This window comes from Ranitomeya imitator, chromosome 2, assembly GCF_032444005.1.
Source record: "Ranitomeya imitator isolate aRanImi1 chromosome 2, aRanImi1.pri, whole genome shotgun sequence".
Classification (NCBI taxonomy): Eukaryota; Metazoa; Chordata; class Amphibia; order Anura; family Dendrobatidae; genus Ranitomeya; species Ranitomeya imitator.
In genome coordinates, this window is record NC_091283.1 from 488,892,524 (window position 1) to 488,914,224 (window position 21,701).

General features: G+C 42.1%; 1 protein-coding gene across 2 annotated transcripts in view; it reads left to right on the top strand.

Moving 5' to 3' along the window:
* Window positions 1-21,701, top strand: part of NGFR (nerve growth factor receptor) — a 127,731-nt gene that overhangs the window by 40,249 nt on the left and 65,781 nt on the right. For both annotated transcript variants that reach the window (XM_069751423.1, XM_069751422.1), the window contains exon 2: window positions 19,308-19,443. In XM_069751423.1, the coding sequence (XP_069607524.1) occupies window positions 19,308-19,443 (136 nt within the window). The remainder of the gene's footprint in view (window positions 1-19,307; window positions 19,444-21,701) is intronic.

A 21,701-nucleotide genomic window follows, 5' to 3' on the forward strand; every position in this document is an offset into this window, starting at 1 on the left:
ATCTCCTCCTATTACTCCATATAACCTCCCTATATCTCCTCCTATTACTCCATATAACCTCCCTATATCTCCTCCTATTACTCCATATAACCTCCCTATATCTCCTCCTATTACTCCATATAACCTCCTATATCTCCTCCTATTACTCCATATAACCTCCCTATATCTCCTCCTATTACTCCATATAACCTCCCTATATCTCCTCCTATTACTCCATATAACCTCCCTATATCTCCTCCTATTGCTCCATATAACCTCCCTATATCTCCTCCTATTACTCCATATAACCTCCCTATATCTCCTCCTATTACTCTATATAACCTCCCTATATCTCCTCCTATTACTCCATATAACCTCCCTATATCTCCTCCTATTACTCCATATACCCTCCCTATATCTCCTCCTATTACTCCATATAACCTCCCTATATCTCCTCCTATTACTCCATATAACCTCCTATATCTCCTCCTATTACTCCATATAACCTCCCTATATCTCCTCCTATCACTCCATATAACCTCCCTATATCTCCTCCTATTACTCCATATAACCTCCCTATATCTCCTCCTATTACTCCATATAACCTCCCTATATCTCCTCCTATTACTCCATATAACCTCCCTTTATCTCCTCCTATTACTCCATATAACCTCCCTATATCTCCTCCTATTACTCCATATAACCTCCCTATATCTCCTACTTTTACTCCATATAATCTCTCCTATATCTCCTCCTATTACTCCATATAACCTCCCCTATCTCCTCCTATTACTCCATATAACCTCCCTATATCTCCTCCTATTACTCCATATATCCTCCCTATATCTCCTCCTATTACTCCATATAACCTCCCTATATCTCCTCCTATTACTCCATATATCCTCTCTATATCTCCTCCTATTACTCCATATAACCTCCCTATATCTCCTCCTATTACTCCATATATCCTCCCTATATCTCCTCCTATTACTCCATATAACCTCCCTATATCTCCTCCTATTACTCCATATAATCTCCCTATATCTCCTCCTATTACTCCATATAACCTCCCTATATCTCCTCCTATTACTCCATATAATCTCCCTATATCTCCTCCTATTACTCCATATAACCTCCCTATATCTCCTCCTATTACTCCATATAACTTCTCTATATCTCCTCCTATTACTCCATATAACCCCCCTATATCTCCTACTTTTACTCCATATAACCTCCCCTATCTCCTCCTATTACTCCATATATCCTCCCTATATCTCCTATTACTCCATATATCCTCCCTATATCTCCTCCTATTACTCCATATAACCTCCCTATATCTCCTCCTATTACTCCATATAACCCCTATATCTCCTCCTATTACTCCATATTACCTCCCTATATCTCCTCCTATTACTCCATATAACCTCCCTATATCTCCTCCTATTACTCCATATAACCTCCCTATATCTCCTCCTATTACTCCATATATCCTCCCTATATCTCCTCCTATTACTCCATATAACCTCCCTATATCTCCTCCTATTACTCCATATAACCTCCCTATATCTCCTCCTATTACTCCATATAATCTCCCTATATCTCCTCCTATTACTCCATATAATCTCCTTATATCTCCTCCTATTACTCCATATATCCTCCCTATATCTCCTCCTATTACTCCATATAATCTCCTTATATCTCCTCCTATTACTCCATATAACCTCCCTATATCTCCTTCTATTACTCCATATATCCTCCCTATATCTCCTCCTATTACTCCATATAATCTCCCTATATCTCCTCCTATTACTCCATATAACCTCCCTATATCTCCTCCTATTACTCCATATAACCTCCCTATATCTCCTCCTATTACTCCATATAACCTCCCTATATCTCCTCCTATTACTCCATATAACCTCCCTATATCTCCTCCTATTACTCCATATAACCTCCCTATATCTCCTCCTATTACTCCATATAACCCCCTATATCTCCTCCTATTACTCCATATAACCCCCTATATCTCCTTCTATTACTCCATGTAACCTCCCTATATCTCCTCCTATTACTCCATATAACCTCACTATATCTCCTCCTATTACTCCATATAACCTCCCTATATCTCCTCCTATTACTCCATATAACCCCCTATATCTCCTTCTATTACTCCATGTAACCTCCCTATATCTCCTCCTATTACTCCATATAACCTCACTATATCTCCTCCTATTACTCCATATAACCTCCCTATATCTCCTCCTATTACTCCATATAACCCCCTATATCTCCTTCTATTACTCCATGTAACCTCACTATATCTCCTCCTATTACTCCATATAACCTCCCTATATCTCCTCCTATTACTCCATATAACCCCCTATATCTCCTTCTATTACTCCATATAACCTCCCTATATCTCCTCCTATTACTCCATATAACCTCCTATTATCTCCTCCTATTACTCCATATAACCTCCTATATCTCCTCCTATTACTCCATATAACCTCCCTATATCTCCTCCTATTACTCCATATAACCTCCCTATATCTCCTCCTATTACTCCATATAACCTCCCTATATCTCCTCCTATTGCTCCATATAACCTCCCTATATCTCCTCCTATTACTCCATATAACCTCCCTATATCTCCTCCTATTACTCTATATAACCTCCCTATATCTCCTCCTATTACTCCATATAACCTCCCTATATCTCCTCCTATTACTCCATATACCCTCCCTATATCTCCTCCTATTACTCCATATAACCTCCCTATATCTCCTCCTATTACTCCATATAACCTCCTATATCTCCTCCTATTACTCCATATAACCTCCCTATATCTCCTCCTATCACTCCATATAACCTCCCTATATCTCCTCCTATTACTCCATATAACCTCCCTATATCTCCTCCTATTACTCCATATAACCTCCCTATATCTCCTCCTATTACTCCATATAACCTCCCTTTATCTCCTCCTATTACTCCATATAACCTCCCTATATCTCCTCCTATTACTCCATATAACCTCCCTATATCTCCTACTTTTACTCCATATAATCTCTCCTATATCTCCTCCTATTACTCCATATAACCTCCCCTATCTCCTCCTATTACTCCATATAACCTCCCTATATCTCCTCCTATTACTCCATATATCCTCCCTATATCTCCTCCTATTACTCCATATAACCTCCCTATATCTCCTCCTATTACTCCATATATCCTCTCTATATCTCCTCCTATTACTCCATATAACCTCCCTATATCTCCTCCTATTACTCCATATATCCTCCCTATATCTCCTCCTATTACTCCATATAACCTCCCTATATCTCCTCCTATTACTCCATATAATCTCCCTATATCTCCTCCTATTACTCCATATAACCTCCCTATATCTCCTCCTATTACTCCATATAATCTCCCTATATCTCCTCCTATTACTCCATATAACCTCCCTATATCTCCTCCTATTACTCCATATAACTTCTCTATATCTCCTCCTATTACTCCATATAACCCCCCTATATCTCCTACTTTTACTCCATATAACCTCCCCTATCTCCTCCTATTACTCCATATATCCTCCCTATATCTCCTATTACTCCATATATCCTCCCTATATCTCCTCCTATTACTCCATATAACCTCCCTATATCTCCTCCTATTACTCCATATAACCCCTATATCTCCTCCTATTACTCCATATTACCTCCCTATATCTCCTCCTATTACTCCATATAACCTCCCTATATCTCCTCCTATTACTCCATATAACCTCCCTATATCTCCTCCTATTACTCCATATATCCTCCCTATATCTCCTCCTATTACTCCATATAACCTCCCTATATCTCCTCCTATTACTCCATATAACCTCCCTATATCTCCTCCTATTACTCCATATAACCTCCCTATATCTCCTCCTATTACTCCATATAATCTCCTTATATCTCCTCCTATTACTCCATATATCCTCCCTATATCTCCTCCTATTACTCCATATAATCTCCTTATATCTCCTCCTATTACTCCATATAACCTCCCTATATCTCCTTCTATTACTCCATATATCCTCCCTATATCTCCTCCTATTACTCCATATAATCTCCCTATATCTCCTCCTATTACTCCATATAACCTCCCTATATCTCCTCCTATTACTCCATATAACCTCCCTATATCTCCTCCTATTACTCCATATAACCTCCCTATATCTCCTCCTATTACTCCATATAACCTCCCTATATCTCCTCCTATTACTCCATATAACCTCCCTATATCTCCTCCTATTACTCCATATAACCCCCTATATCTCCTCCTATTACTCCATATAACCCCCTATATCTCCTTCTATTACTCCATGTAACCTCCCTATATCTCCTCCTATTACTCCATATAACCTCCCCTATATCTCCTCCTATTACTCCATATAACCTCCCTATATCTCCTCCTATTACTCCATATAACCTCCCTATATCTCCTCCTATTACTCCATATAACCCCCTATATCTCCTTCTATTACTCCATGTAACCTCCCTATATCTCCTCCTATTACTCCATATAACCCCCTATATCTCCTCCTATTACTCCATATAACCCCCTATATCTCCTCCTATTACTCCATATAACCTCCCTATATCTCCTCCTATTACTCCATATAACCTCACTATATCTCCTCCTATTACTCCATATAACCTCCCTATATCTCCTCCTATTACTCCATATAACCCCCTATATCTCCTTCTATTACTCCATGTAACCTCCCTATATCTCCTCCTATTACTCCATATAACCTCACTATATCTTCTCCTATTACTCCATATAACCTCCCCTTATATACTCCTATTACTTTATATACAGTATTCATGGGTTGTAGTACCATATGCTTGTGTTGCACATGTGGGATGTTGTATATGGCATATGTAATATAGCATAGCTGAAACCTAGTTTTCCCTCCTCTGGAAGTTTTTATACCACTTGTTCACGGATTCTGAGCCCTGTGATCTTTGTCGGTATATGAACTTTGATGTCGATCATGTCAGAGGGGGTGAGCTCGCAAGGGGGGACATATGCTTTTCATATATAGTATTAAGGCAGGATCGACCCCATACAGCCTAGTTCAGAATTAGAACCTTATTTTTAGTTTTCTGCAGCTCCAGATCTTTTGAAATCGATGTGAATATTAGCATGCTGTTTTATTTCTCTCATCCCTTTAATATTGGGTACTTTGCAGACTGTTATACGTTTGAACTCAGAATTGATCCTAGAGTTGAAAATCCTTTATTCTCCCTCCTCCTCAGAGGATTAGTTACCTGAGGTATGGCATTTCCTAGAACTGAAGATGTCCAGGCTCATCACTGAGGGGAGCACTAAACCTACCATATACTTAGCTTCATACTAAAGAGCTGCTAATATTGGTCACACATCTACTATATAATTGTCTAAGTGTCACTTCCGTCTTTCTGTCTGTCTGTCCTTCTGTCTGTCACGGATATTCATTGGTTGCGGCCTCTGTCTGTCATGGAATCCAAGTCGCTGATTGGTCTCGCCAGCTGCCTGTCATGGTTGCCGCGACCAATCAGCGACTGCCACAGTTCGATTAGTCCCTCCCTACTCCCCTGCAGTCAGCGCCCGGCGCCCGCTCCATGCTCCCCGCAGTCACCGCTCACACAGGTCCTGCGTGCCTACGCGAGAAGGACCTGCCATGACATCACGGTCATGTGACCACGACGTCATCACAGGTCCTGCGCGCCTACGCGAGAAGGACCTGCCATGACGTCACAGTCATGTGACCGTGACGTCATCACACCCTGGGACTGGAAGCTGGCGACAGAACTACAAGGGGCCCTCGGATCAGAAGGTGAGTATATGTTTATTTTTTCTTTTTTAACCTGTGACATACGTGGCTGGGCAATATATTACGTAGCTGGGCAATATACTACGTGACTGGCCAATATACTACGTGGCTGGGCAATATACTACGTGGCTCTGTGCTGTATACTACGTCGCTCTGCAATATACTACGTGGCTCTGTGCTGTATACTACGTCACTGGGCAATAGACTACGTAACTGGGCAATATACTACGTAACTGGGCAATATACTACATGGCTGGGCAATATGTTCTGTGCTGTATACTACGTCGCTGGGCAATATACTACGTGGCTGGGCAATATACTACGTGGCTGGGCAATATACTACGTGACTGGGCAATATACTACGTGGCCTGTGCAATATACTACGTGACTGGGCAATATACTACGTGGCTGGGCAATATACTACGTGACTGGCCAATATACTACGTGACTGGGCAATATACTACGTGACTGGGCAATATACTACGTGACTGGGCAATATACTACGTGACTGGGCAATATACTACGTAGCTGGGCAATATACTACGTCACTGGGCAATATACTACGTGACTGGGCAATATACTACGTGGCCTGTGCAACATACTACGTGGCTCTGTGCTGTATAGTACGTCGCTGGGCAATATACTACATGACTGGGCAATATACTACGTGACAGGGCAATATACTACGTGGCTGGGCAATATGCTACGTGACTCGGCAATATACTACGTGACTGGGCAATATACTACGTGGCTGGGCAACATACTACGTGGGCTATGCAATATACTAGGAGGACATGCATATTCTAGAATACCCGATGCGTTAGAATCGGGCCACCGTCTAGTATGTATATAAATGTTCCTGTAGGTTCATTTAACCCGAGTTATGTGAAGTAAAGTAATGATCATGGGGCAAACATTTTCTTTTTTATTTCCTATTAGTAAATTCAAAAGGAAAGAGAGACTACACAAGAGAGACTACAATCCAAGTCGTGTTCTGTGTTTGGGCTTAAAGTCTACTTTTTCACAAGGGCAAGGATGTAACTATATTGTGTGCAGGGGTTGCAGTAGTTCCGTGGTCCTGGAACATAGGGGGGCCCAAAGGTTTCTTGAACCCATATAAAAAACAGCTCTTTAAAGGGAACCTGTCACCCCGTTTTTTCAGATTAAGCTATAAATACTGTTAAATAGGGCCTGCGCTGTGCGTTACTATAGTGTATGTAGTGTACCCTGATTCCCCATGTATGCTGAGAAATACATTACCAAAGTCGTCGTTTTCGCCTGTCAATCAGGCTGGTCAGGTCGGGTGGGCGTGTTCACAGCGCTCTTTTCTTCCCCAGCTTTCCGTTGGTGGCGTAGTGGTGTGCGCATGTCCAAGGTCCGAATTCCCTGCGCCCACGTGAAGACACAGCGCGCGATCTGCGCTGTCATCCCTTTCATCGGTGGGGGCGGCCATCTTCCTGGGGCCGCGCGTGCGCAGATGGAGTGCTCTGCTGCATGGGGCTTCAGGAAAATGGCCGCGGGATGCCGCGCGTGTGCACAAGAGATCGCGGCGGCCATTTTCCCAAAGCCGAGATGCAAACTCGGCTTTGGGAAAATGGCCGCCGCGATCTCTTGTGCGCACGCGCGGCATCCTGCGGCCATTTTCCTGAAGCCCCGTGCAGCAGAGCACTCCATCTGCGCACGCGCGGCCCCAGGAAGAAGGCCGCCCCCACCGATGAAAGGGATGACAGCGCAGATCGCGCGCTGTGTCTTCACGTGGGCGCAGGGAATTCGGACCTTGGACATGCGCACACCACTACGCCACCAACGGAAAGCTGGGGAAGAAAAGAGCGCTGTGAACACGCCCACCCGACCTGACCAGCCTGATTGACAGGCGAAAACGGCGACTTTGGTAATGTATTTCTCAGCATACATGGGGAATCAGGGTACACTACATACACTATAGTAACGCACAGCGCAGGCCCTATTTAACAGTATTTATAGCTCAATCTGAAAAAACGGGGTGACAGGTTCCCTTTAAAACCTGTGGTAGTTGGGATCCCTTTTGGAGATCTTAAATAGGGATCCATTAGCCTTAAGTTACTCTTCCTTGTCCCTTGACAATCTTAGCAGAGGATGTCCTACTGCTTGGACTTCAATGACCAGCTGTACTCTATAGAGGAACCTGCCGGTAAGTGTTACAATGTCCTTGCAATACCACCACAGGGAAAACATTTTCCTAATCTTCCAAAGATGTTTTCTGTGGCCACTTTTCAAATTGGCTATGACAGTGTATCTGATAATAAGAGACGTCCAACCTCTTAGTAAAATGTACCTACAGGAGGGATGTCTTTAAAATAATAAAATAAAACCTATTCACCTGCTCTTACCCCCTAAAACCTAGGGCAGGTGTCTCATTCTTTCATCACCTGTCCGCTAATGACTGAGATTGGCTGCAGCGGTCAGCTGACTGGATGCTCTGTTCCAATCCCAGGTCCCAGAGGCCTGCTCTTTTTGGGAGAATCATAGTGATAAGAGCAGGTAAGTATGTCTAATTGTATTATTTCATTTTTAAAGTCTATCATGTTTTCTTTGTAGCTTGTATTATGTAGGTAGATCTTATATTACGCGTGTTTATGAATGGACCACATGCCTAAATAAAGCATCAACATATTGTGGTGCAGTGACCAATGTTGCAGCCAGGGGGCGCTGCATGTGCACTTCAAGGTGCACTTGGAGACATAATTGTGATGAAATAGTGACTGGTCATGTGATTGGTGGACGGTATGTGTCGCAGAGGGAGTCTGCATGGTAAGTCTGAGGTATTGTGGTTGTTCTGGGACCTGTAGTCCCTCAACAGTTGGTGTAGTGTTGTATAATAGGCAAGGGTGACTTACTAGGCTAGTTGGGTGAGATGGGCGGGACAAACTAGCCACACATCCACACTCCCACCCAGGGGTGTGGTTTTAGGGTATATAATGTGACCAGGGTGTGGGTCACATGGTCTGAAGGTCCTGAAGTATGTGTTGGATTTCCTGGGAGGAGGAATCCTGAATAGCACATGGTGGGACTTTGCTACTGGTGGCCTGGGTATTGGACGGTCCCAGCTGGGGATGGACGTCCTGAATAGTACCCGGACTGGCCACCTGTGTGATCCTGTGTAACCTGGGTGTTGGGAGGTCCTGGGAGTAGGACCGGATCCCTGAATAGCATGAGGTGAGGACCGGGATCTGCAGAGCCAGTGACAGCTACTGTGTGGGGAAGCTACAGTCCTTCGGTGGTTTTGGACTGACTAATGTGTGCCGGCCAGGCAAGTTGGTGATCCCTGTGAGGCAGCTTACCCGGAGGAGTGGACTGACAAGGAGTCAGCAGGTGGAGCAGGAGCTCCCGTCAGGTACTATACAGACTGTTGGTGCTTGTGATGTTCTATGAACTGTGTAACACAATGGACTCTACGTCATGTGGTTTATGATGTGTAATAAACCACATAAGACTGATATGTGTGAGATATCGTGCCTGAAGTGTTTATCCTGCTGCCAAGCGAGTGTTCCCCAACACACTCAGGTAGCGTAATCTTACAATATTTTTCGACTATGCTAGTTGAATGTATTGATGGCCTTTATTGAAACAGTAAGTGGCTTGTCTATATGTGTTAGAAAGACAGTGTCCAATTTGAGTTACAGACGTTTTGGTTGACCAGTGGTAAGATCAACACATGGAACGTGGCAGCTCAATTACTCACAATCCATTCAATAAACATATGTAACTGCTGGACAAATAAGCGAACGTCTACATTCCTGCCCACCCATCATGCAAGGTTTTAATATGTGACACTGGGTGACTTGGTCCTTAGTAAGTTACATGTCAGGATTTATAAGACTTTATATTTTTAGATTGGCGAACATTGGTGTAGACAATATAGGCCAAGATGCCTTGTCAAGAGATCGTGCCACTGACATACCATGCATCTGTGTGACCAAATCAGCCACATCTATCGAGCAGCTGCTATAGATTGACTGCATCAGGTCAATATTCTCATGAACTTCAACTTTCTGTTGGACACTGTTAAAACATCTTTTTAATCGATGTGTTCAAGGCAGCCACATTGACGTGACCTTCTGAAACTAAACTTTCCTTTTTTTTATACTTCTCGAAGAACATTTAATTTAGAGAAGCAAGATTTTTTTTTTAGGTCTGCCTAAAATGATGTTGGTGACCTTAGTATTTCTGTTGGTATATCATTGACAACCATGAGATTCAATCTGGTAAACCATACAGAAACACCAAGAAAGAAAAAGTATGCAAGCATCCAGGTATTGATTGATATAAAGACAATAAGGCATGACCTTGAAGCCGAGCTAGACATCACGGGCTTCGATTGAAATGATCTACAGATAAGTTCAGTACATGCTCATGATTTTTGGCATATATGGCTGGTTTATATAAACACTAAGCTCTTAGGGATAAGCATAGGCTTGTATGAAATGTGAATACTCAGGACACAAAAGACTGTGGGTATCAGTAGTATCCATAAACCAAAGTCCATCTGTTGCCTCAGTTAAGCTCCAACACTTCCCTAAGTATATTAATATAATTTTAGCTTTTATGTGTTTCCCACAAGGCACATCTGGATGGCCCTTATTACATGTACTTCTTTTATTTGTTTATAGGCTGTTATTACAATGTTAGAAGTGTGTCTATTCTGCACATGAGATTGGAATGTCAAAATTTAAAGGAAGGAAATTTTAGTCTTTTTGCCTCTTTGAAAAAATCATGTCCTTCTTTAGTATCTATGAATCAATGAATAAGCTAAAAGACCAAACACAACTAGTCTCTTAATATAGTTTATCTTCTCTTGCCCTGGAACCACTTACTCCAGAGCCAGAGTGGCCCACTAGTGCACCATAGGTTCTTCCGATGAGCTTGACACATTACAGATGGCTACAATAACAGATCTCTAGTTGACTCAAGGTCAAAAATGACTAGCTCTCTATCTATAAAGGCTTCCTAGACCAAACCATCAAACTACAGAACCCAACCAGATGCTTACAACTGCCTCCTCTGTATCTTCTCTGCCCTTTGGCTTCAGGATCGGCACATATAAGGCCACATGACCTTTTCTGGTGCAGATGACACTACAACAGGTCCTGCACATACTTGTGCCTTCAGTCTTGCACACTGGTCTTTTACAGTCCTGTTTACAGAGGCCAACCAAACAGTGATGAGGACAGAATGATCATTGATATAATTATTCTATCCCAATAGAGTATCATATAATTGGCAGCACATCTCCTCTTTACACGGGGTGATGCCAGTCATGATGCAGGCATAAACATCATCATACCTGGCGAAAAACTGATTTACTCATTTGTTGGGTGATTTATGGCCTATTTAGATGAGGTTCCTATAGATGCTTGCTCTTTGATTTGGCTCATCTAAATGGACTAAAACCGGTCACCTAACTGGTTTACCTCTTGTCACAGCCATAACTACATTTTATATTTTAGGTGGAAATCGACTTTTTCTAAAATGTTCCTGGAACTAATAAAATATCCTCCCACAGAAACCACATAAAAAGTTATAACTAGGGGGTATAATGATTTTGTTTATTTGTGGAAGAGCTCGTTTTCCCAGTAAATTGAGTGCTAAGAATCTAAAACTAATGAAAAAGTCCTGGTGTTTCGGGGGGAATGTAAATATTGCATCAGTCTATGATCCCATCTTTAAACAGCTAGGTTTCGAGAGACTGCGATGATACGTGATACTTATAATTTATCATAACAAAAATACCACACATAAGAATGAAATGAGCTTATGAGGTGCAAAATACTACGGGGGAAATAGTAGGAGCACCCAATAGCTCTGTAGTCTTATGTAGATGGGTGAATCCATAAGATGTTATGGGACTAGAGTATATAAGGTGTTTGACTTGGCCCCCAAATTCCTAAATGTGCTGAACAAACGAGCAAATCCATGGAGGTGCCACCTAGCAAATTACAAGACTTAAAGGATCTATTGCTTGGATTTTGATGCCACATATCACAAGACAACTTCAGAGGCCTTGTAGAGTCTATTCCTCGAATGGCAGGATGCTATTTTGTTGGCATGAGAACATACACAAAATGAGTCTGGTTTTATTGTTATGGCTGATCATTGTATATTATCATATGTTAAAAGATTCTTATAAATATTAAATATTCTCCTTGTAGCTTTTGCAGTTGGAATTAAGCAGCTGTCATGAGCTCAAGTAGCAATCTGGGGGTAACAATGGGGCCACTAAGAACTATAAGCCTCAGCATTTGTCACTGCTGCTAACACTAGTCCTCTGCTGTTGGGGAGAATGCCAGGAGATAGCGCCGGGAACACATGCAGGACATGATATAATATATTATTATTAATAAATATTATATATATATATATATATATATATATATTTATGTATATATATATATATATATATATTATACTCCAAGGGAAACCTACTGAAACCCAAGAATTCAGATGAATCCTGTAAATCAGAGTCAAGCTGGTCCATCACGTCAGAACATCCTCAGATGACCAGACTGTGAAAAGGTATTAGGGCTCAACACATCTCATTGGTGGATGTACTGACCCCCACTTCTATCTATCTATCTATCTATCTATCTATCTATCTATGCATTATTCTGGCTAGAAGCCCCCCATACACTTTAGTTATCAGCCAAACAATGGTTCAGCCTATTGTTTGGTTGGCGGTATTCTCGCCCAATTCTCCCACACACAGGAGCGCCTTGCACTCCTCCTGTGTTCTCTACAAAAGATAAATATATCTAATTTGGCCTGCACTCTAAATTTAGATCGGGGTGCTGGTGAGACAGACCGTAAGGTCTAGTATCAATATTATTGAAATCCACCGCACTCCCTGTGTGGAATATCTTAGAAACAAAAGAATTTTTTGAAACTTGCTAATTTATTCCAGTGAAAAACAGAAATCAATAAAATGTGACAGATCAAATAGTAGGCACTTATCAAACAATTGTACAAGCGACTCAATGTGATTGACGTTTCGACCCTCCCGGGTCTTACTCTAAAGTCGCACTTAATCCAGGATTTATGAGTGGCTCTTATGGTAAAGAGGATGTTCTCCCTGTCGTGTCAAGGGGCAGGTGCAGTCTCTTTAATACCAAATATGGCCTAATAGTTGATTTTTCTCTGAGTATGACCTTGTTGAGGAATAGCAGCGGTGCATCAGCGTCTTGCTGCTGTTTGCATATGCGATTTAAATAGAAAGTTGGTATGTCACTGGAGATAACCTTTTTTGCAGGTGCCAGTGTATCAGCCTTAAATTGCTGGTGGATGGGGGATAGCGCTCCTGCGTCCTGTGGGATGCCTTCCCACAGGACGCAGGAGCGCTATCCCCCATCCACTAAGGGTATTAAGCCTACATGTCCACCAGCAAGACGCAGATGCGCCGCTGTTACCGCTCTACAAGGCTTTATCCAGAATTGGCAAATCCATTAAACCACATACAACTTACCAGCAATTTAAGGCTGATACGCTGGCACCTGCAAAAAAGGTTGTCTCCAGTGACATACCAACTCTCTATATAAATCGCATATGCAAACAGCAGCAAGACGTTGATGCACCGCTGCTGTTCCTCAACAAGGTCATACTCAGAGAAAAATCAACTATTGGGCCATACTTGGTATCAAAGAGACTGTACCTGCCCCTTGACACGACAGGGAGAACATCCTCTTTACCATAAGAGCCACTCATAAATCCTGGATTAAGTGCGACTTTAGAGTAAGACCCGGGAGGGTCGAAACGTCAATCACATTGAGTCGCTTGTACAATTGTTTAATAAGTGCCTACTATTTGATCTGTCACATTTGATTGATTTCTGTTTTTCACTGGAATAAATTAGCAAGTTTCAAAAAATTCTTTTGTTTCTAAGATATTCCACACAGGGAGTGTGGTGGATTTCAATAATATTCTCTACAAAAGAGACGCTGCCAGACATCTCTGACAGCAGCTTATCTACCAGAGAACAAAATGATTGACAGTCCAAAATCAAACATGGCATATCCTTATCTCCCCTAAAAATCATCAGTCGGGAAGAGTTTGGGGCCCCTGTGCACATAAGCAGCAAGGGACTACATTACCACGGTGCTAGAAGGAAGGCTTTAATCTCCACCTGGAAAATGGGACTCCCAACTTGCCTCCAAGCCGGTCGGACCCTGCCTGTCCTGTGATCTAGTGCCCCAGACTGTGGTTGCCTGAAGCCTGAAGCTACAGTAAACCAGATAAAAGACTGCAAACCTGTGTCCTCGTTCTTCACTGCACCTCTCACCTTCTTCACCTCTCACCTTCTTCACCTACACACCGGGAGCCCTGGGCACATACTTCTCCTGTGGGAAGTTATACCATCTAGCTGCCATACCATCACCCCAGAGGCCCCCTTTAAGCAGTGTCGGTCCCTACTGAACGAACACCACAGGTGGAGTCACGAACAAACTTTATTCTCAAAACCTCTTTAAAGACATTCCCCTTTAATTGGGCACACAGGGCCACGGACTGGGTCGCAGCCGCTGTGACATCCCCTTTAGGCACCGGAACCGGTACCGAGTACCCCAAGGCCCTGGCGGGCGCTCCATATCTGTCTCATATTATCTATCTATCTCATATCTATCTGAAACGTCTGCCAGGGCCCAGGGGTACTCATTACTGGGTCCGGTACTTAAAGGGGACGTCACGGTGGCTGCGACCCGGTCCATGGCCCTGGGTGCCCAAGTGAAAGGGAATGTCCTTAAAGGGGTTTTGAAAACAGTGTGGTACTTGGTCAGTGGGGACCGACGCTGCTTAAAGGGGTCCTCTGGGGTGATGTTATGGCTGCTAAGATGGTATAACTTCCCACAGATGAAGTTGGGTCCCCAGGGCTCACGGTGTGTAGCTGGAGATGGTGGGTAGTGTATAAAGAAACAGAGGACACAGGTTTGCAGTCTCTTTACCTGGTTTACTGATGACTTCAGGCAGCCACAGTCCAGGATCCCGGATTACAGGTACAGCAGGGGCCGGCCGGCTTGGAAGCGAGTTCAGAGTCCCCTTTACCAGGTGGAGTTAGAAACCTTCCAACCAGCACTTTGGTGTAGTCCCTTGCTGCCTGTGGCTTCTATCAAGGTCCTCACAGTTCTCTCTGTCCTCCATAAAGGTAGGACACTAACCCGAATGACAGGTGGCTTGAGCCTTTTTACATGGGCTCTATCATGACCCGGGGTCTATGCGCCACTGTGTCTCCTGGGTGTTAGGGAGGACAGGTGACGTGTAGTCCAGCTGTCCTGCTGGTTTCTGCTGTATATCCTAGAGTCCGACACAACCTCGGTCTTCTGGCTACCGGAATCTGCACTCTGCAGGGAGGTAGCCCAATCGCAGGTGTCCTCTCCAGTTGTCACTCTCCTGTGCTTCGCTCTCCTGCATGCTCTCTACAATGTGTTCTTCTTTCTATGTGCTCTCTGTCCAGGAGCCACAGCTTTCCCCTTCGCTGAACGGCCCCTCTGCTTCTTTCTGCTCTGCCTCTCTGCCAGGAACTGACTAACTTTACCTCCAGACCAGAATATATATATATATATATATATATATATATATATATATATATATAGGGGAGCCACCCATAAGCTGGATCACAGCTCCCCCTTCTGGCCTGGAGTGTGAACACGTTGTATGTTTGTGTTTACCTGATAAAGAGGATCTTCCCTCGCTTCCAAGCGTGACATCACTCTCCCCGTGAGGAAACAATGTCACTGTGACAACCAGGAGCCCGGGGTGTCACATATCTATCTCATATCTATCTATCTCATATCTATCTATCTCATATCTATCTATCTCATATCTATCTCATATCTATCTATCTCATATCTATCTCATATCTATCTCATATCTATCACATACCTATCTATCTATCTATTACCTGTCTATCTATCTATGATAGATAGATAGATAGATAGATAGATAGATAGATAGATAGATAGATAGATAGATAGATAGATAGATAGATAGATAGATATGGGATACATAGATAGATAGATAGTTAGATATGGGATACATAGATAGATAGATAGATAGGTATGGGATAGATAGATAATCTATCTATCTATCTATCTATCTATCTATCTATCTATCTATCTATCTATCCCCTTTTTGCTTTAGTAAGACATGAAATGTCCTGGTCCCCAATGCTCCCAGCTACCATGTACTTTTATAATGGTAGCAACACCTCCACACCCCCATTTTGCCGTATTACCCGGATAAGCGGTGATCACAGGTGGTCAGTGACATATCTACCTGCACTAATGGCTCGGCCATCTGTGTGAGGATGTTATTAAGACATGGCCGGTTGGATGGGGGGAGGGGGAGGATATTGGAAACCGCTGCTCTATAAAGTCATTTGCGTATATTTATTACCATGCTGAGTGTGGGAAAAAAGAGCAGCTTGATTATTGGAAAGCTGTCCTGTGTCTCATGGCAAATTGGTCTGGTTTATTAGGAGCCTGGGTCATTAGAAGATGGCTCACTGACTGGAAAACACTCCTACTAATTGGAAGGACATCAGTCCAGTGCCTCCCGCTGTGATTCTATTAGTGATCCACGGTCATGTCACTTTAATGTCCATGTTGTTTATTGCTGCTGCTTTATATGAAAACCAATATAGGTTTATTTTTATGTTGTGACTAGTAAAAATGATTGTAAAGAATTTGGAAAAAAATGGCTAGTTTCTTACAGAAACAGTGACACAACTGTCCATTGATTTAGTAGCTTAGCTTGACTGAAACAAATCTGGCTGATGTGCAATACCACACACAACCTGTGGGCAGGTGAGGCGCTGTTTTGGGAAAAAAACAGTTATGTTTCTGTAATACAAGACAGCGCTTCACATGACTGGCGATAAACTGCACCACTTCACAGCATATATTGCTGATCTGTTGAGAACCCCACCAATTTCATATTGATGACCTATCCTATGGAGAGATCATCGATACATCAATATGTGAGTCCTGGACAACCCCTTTATGGAACTGTTCAAACAGCAAATTTTTAATCAAAATGTTATAATTGGAATAGCCCCTTTTTAAATACAACCAAATGCCCAGAAGTAGGAGACAACGGCTCTGATCTCCTCTGCAAAAGAACCCCTGATGGGTCAGAGTTGAAAAGTGAGAAACTCAGTTTTGGCTTGCATGTTTCTTTCATTCTACACAGGCTTCAAAGTCTTTGAAGTCATGAAATTCCTAATTCTTTACCCAGCTGCAGAGCATTTCCCATTGGAGGGAGGTGATGACAAGTTGGGGGTACTGAACATCACCCCCTGTAATGCAGTTTCATGGAGGATTTTATGTGAACAAACGTTTCCTTTAACGCTATCATTAGGAGTTTATTCATTGTAAGCGACAGTTGGAAAATCTAAGACTCCTCCAAAGACCGACATTATGTGACTGCGCTACAGCTGCTGGGGGGCAAATACCGTTCTCCTAATCAGGGCCAGTTTTATGGAAAATGAGGTTATGGACATCAATCAAAGGTAGGGCCCCGCTTATCATCTCTATAGATAAATACTAGTGATGAGCGAATATACTTGTTACTCGAGATTTTCCGAGCACGCTCGGGTGTTCTCTGAGTATTTTTTAGTGCTCGGAGTTTTAGTTTTTATTGCCGCAGCTGAATGATTTACATCTGTTAGCCAGCATAAGTACATAGCAACCAGGCAACCCCCACATGTACTTATACTGGCTAACAGATGTAAATCATTCAGCTGCGGCAATAAAAACAAAATCTCCGAGCACTAAAAAATACTCGGGGGACACCCGAGCGTGCTCGAGAAATCTCGAGTAACGAGTATATTCTCTTCACTAATAAATACACGACATCAAAAAATATTTGATAGATAGAGAGATAAAGAAAAAAGTGACAAATGGATGATAATAATAATATACAGAGGTTGCACCCATAGGTTGAAAGATAGATATGGTAGAAATGATGCTGAAGTGTAATTAATATTTAGTACAAAGTCTTTTGTTGGCGATGACAGCTTCAAGTTGCCTCCTGTATGGAGAAACTAGTCGCATGCATTGCTCAGGTGTTATTTTGGCTCATTCTTCCACACAAACACTCTTCCAATGCTGGGCTCCTTTAAAGAACTCTGAGCTTTACTTCCTTTCATAAATTTTCTATTAGATTTAGGTCCGGTGATTGGCTGGGCCATTCTAGCAGCTTTATTTTCTTTCTCTGAAACTACAGTAACAGAGTTTTTTTGGCTGTGTGTTTGGGATTATTATCTTGCCGAAACGTGCACCCTCATTTCATCTTCATCATCTAAGTAGATGGCAGCATATTTTTTTCAAGAATATGTGGGTGCATTTGTCCTTTCATCCATTCTTCAGTTGCCGTAGGCTGAAAAACAGCCCCACAGCATGATGTTCCCGCTTGAAAACTTCACTGTTGGTATGATGCTTTTGGGGTGATATGCAGCGTCTTTTGGCCTCCAAACATGGTGCGTACTATGGCATCCGAGTTAAATTTTGATCTCGTCTTGCCAGTCTGTATTCTCCCAGGCTTGTTTAAATGTTGTTGAGCCAACTGTAAATCTGCTTCAACATGTTTTTTGTTCAGCCATGGAGTCTTGCGTGGTGAGCGTGCATACAGGCCATGGAGGTTAAGTGCAGTATTTATTATTTTCTTTGAAACAATTGTACCTGCTGATTCCAGGTCTTTCTGCAGCTCTCCAAAGGAGGTCCTTGGCCTCTTTGACAACTCATCTGATAATTCCTTTAACTCCTATGTTTGATATTTTGAGGGGAGCACATAGTTGTGGCCAGTTCATGGTGAAAAGATGTTATTTCTACTTCCGTATGATGGCCCCAGCACTGCTCACTGTAACCTTCAGTAGTTTCAAAATTCAAATGTAACCAATGCCATCAGCATGTTTTACAACAGTAAGGTTGCAAAGGTCTTGAGATAACTCTCTGGTTTTAGCCATAATTAAATGCTTCCTATATGGCACCTTGGTAATGAGACACCTTTTTATAGGCCATCAGTTGAACCAGCTGATATTATTTTTCACTAAATGGCAGGATTGTTTTCTAATTACTGATAGATTTCTGCTGGTGCCATGACTTTCCTTGGCTATTTGCACTTCTCTTTCTTCATGCATTCAATACGTTTTCTCTGTGTCATTTCTAATTATTATATATATCTTAATTTATGGACAGCTATGGTTTGATTTATTTGCCTGTGTGAATTGGATGGAGTTGTTTATTTCATCCACTGTATATATGAGATAGATACTGTATGTGATAGATAGACAGATAGATAACGAGATAGATTGATAAGTAGTTAGATATAATGAGATAGGTATAAGACAGATTTATATATTGATATGACACACACAGAAAGAGAGATTGAGAAAAAAATATATATTTTAAATTGATCAAGGTCTCATGTGTCTCCTTAGTTGTTGGTGGGTGCAGAAGACTGCCCAACGGGGCAATACACCAAGAGTGGAGAATGCTGTAAAGCCTGCGGATCCGGAGAAGGTGTCGCACAAGAATGTGGGGTGAACCAGACCGTCTGTGAACCCTGTCTTGACAGTAAGTGACCTTAGATCAGTTGGGCACACATATATATATATATATATATATATATAATGCATTATTCATGTACTGCAGCTCAGCATTCTCTTTACTTCTATGTCTTGTAGAGAAAGGCTTGGGTTTGTTTCACTTTCCACATCACTTTATGTGATATCCCTCCTGTCCTGATGAATTAAAGGGGTTAACTCGGCAGCTGCGCCCCAGACCTGATCAGTGCTGTGCCCCCTTAGGGGGCCTCTCTTTATGTCCTTCAAATCAAAATCTGGATTCCATCTGCCATAATATAAACCTCATTACTTCAAAATCAATGGCACCCTGCCTTCTTCTTGTTGTGTCCTTGACTGTGACCTTGAGAAGAAGGAGATAATATTCACTGTAGCAGATGCAGAATTGTCTCTAATATTCCCTTAATGAGTGCAATGGGAGGACAGATTCAGGAAGGATCGAATTTGCTCATGCAAAGGCTGGGCAATGGTCTGATTATGGAGACATTTCAATTTTCAAGCAAATTTGATGATTTTAAATTACATTTTGAAATTGATTGGTGAATGAGATAGTGGCGTATTACCTGCAGGTTTTCAGAATATTCTACATGCATTTTCATAATAGGATTAAAGTAAATGTTTAACCTTTAACCCCATGCCATTTTTAGGCACAAAATTCTGTGCTGATTAATTTCTTATTATATCTTTATAGCACTTGGAGCTCCGTTTTTGTGAGACTGGGCTCCAAGTCCACTGCATAGATATAGATAATAAACTCCCGGCTACCTGTTGTCACCACTAGAGGGAGCATAGAAGCTCACTGTGTACTATTCATGCTCCCTCTAGTGGTGGCTGCAGGAAACAAGTGCTTTATCATTCAATTCTAAATCTATCCATGAGGTTAGAAACGCTATATAGAAAAATTTGGGTATCAACTTCGAGTCTAAGTGATACAGCATAATAACTTATAATTTCTGAAAATAATTATTTTGAACAGCGCTTTAAATGTTGATCTTTTTCAAGTATAAGTCTAGTATGTGAACCAAACTCTCTTCTTCAAAAAGGAGTACTTTTCCTTGTCTACGCCTGACTATGCAGCTCAACATCGTATCGCTGAACTGCAATACCAGATGTGACCTATAGACAAGAGTGGCCGTGTTATTGCCAAAAAGAAGACCCTTTTTTATGACCTCATGGCTCACCCTAAAATAAAAGAAAACTGCCCCTTACAAATATAACCAACATAATCTGCTAGGACATCAAAAACCTATTGTAATTGTAACACTGCGTACTCCAGCAGCTCTTTAGCTAATCATAATGAGGGCTCATTCATACGTTCAATTTTTCCACATAAGAGAAAAACTGACCATTTATTCTGATCACAGTTTGATCAGAGTGTGGTCCGAGCGGCACTCATTTTTCTCGTGAGTGGAGAAATAAAAATATAAAGTTTGTCCGCCTTCTCCATTCTAACAGTCTGTTAAAATCAGACTGCACTCGGATGTCATCCAAGTGCTGTACAATTTTTTCACTGACCCATTGACTTGCATTAATGATCTTGATCCGACCCTTAGATAAAAATCGGAAACGTCTCTGCGATTTTCTGTGAGAAAAATCACGGACATGTGAATGGCCTCATAGACCATCACAAGTACGGGTGCTATCCATGCACAACATAGCACTATTATGGGAAAATCAGACTTTGAATGAGGCCATACTACAAGTAGTCAGCAATCCCAATTTCGGGAAGCTTATACCACTGGACACTTGAGTGCACCCAGGCCACAAACTAAATCCCATTACCGACCATAACTTGACACTCCAGCTATTTACACCAACAGATATTCTCATCTGCCTCAGTCTCTTGGAATCTACCTAACATAAAACCATTCTATTCCTTATAATGGGGTTGTCTTCAGACTCTACAATTATTGTGTTCCTCAGACAGAACTTCAAAAAGGAACCTGTCAGGTGATTCATGCTGCCCAAACCGTCGGCAGCATGACTTGTGCCCGCCGGCAGGATTCCAGCGAGGTGGATTCTTCTCCGAAATGCTTTGGTGTGTTAGAGAAAATATACGGTACTTCGAAAAACCGGGCCTTCTCAAATGTCAATGGTACTATCATGGCAGCTGGTGGCTGGGCGGACACTAAACGCCACCATGTCGCCATGTTTATAAACCTATTATGCCTAGCCTGGCTGGTAGATCTTTATCGGAGAACAGTAATTTCACAATATACTGCAATGTTTCAATATTAAAGTGTATTGTAA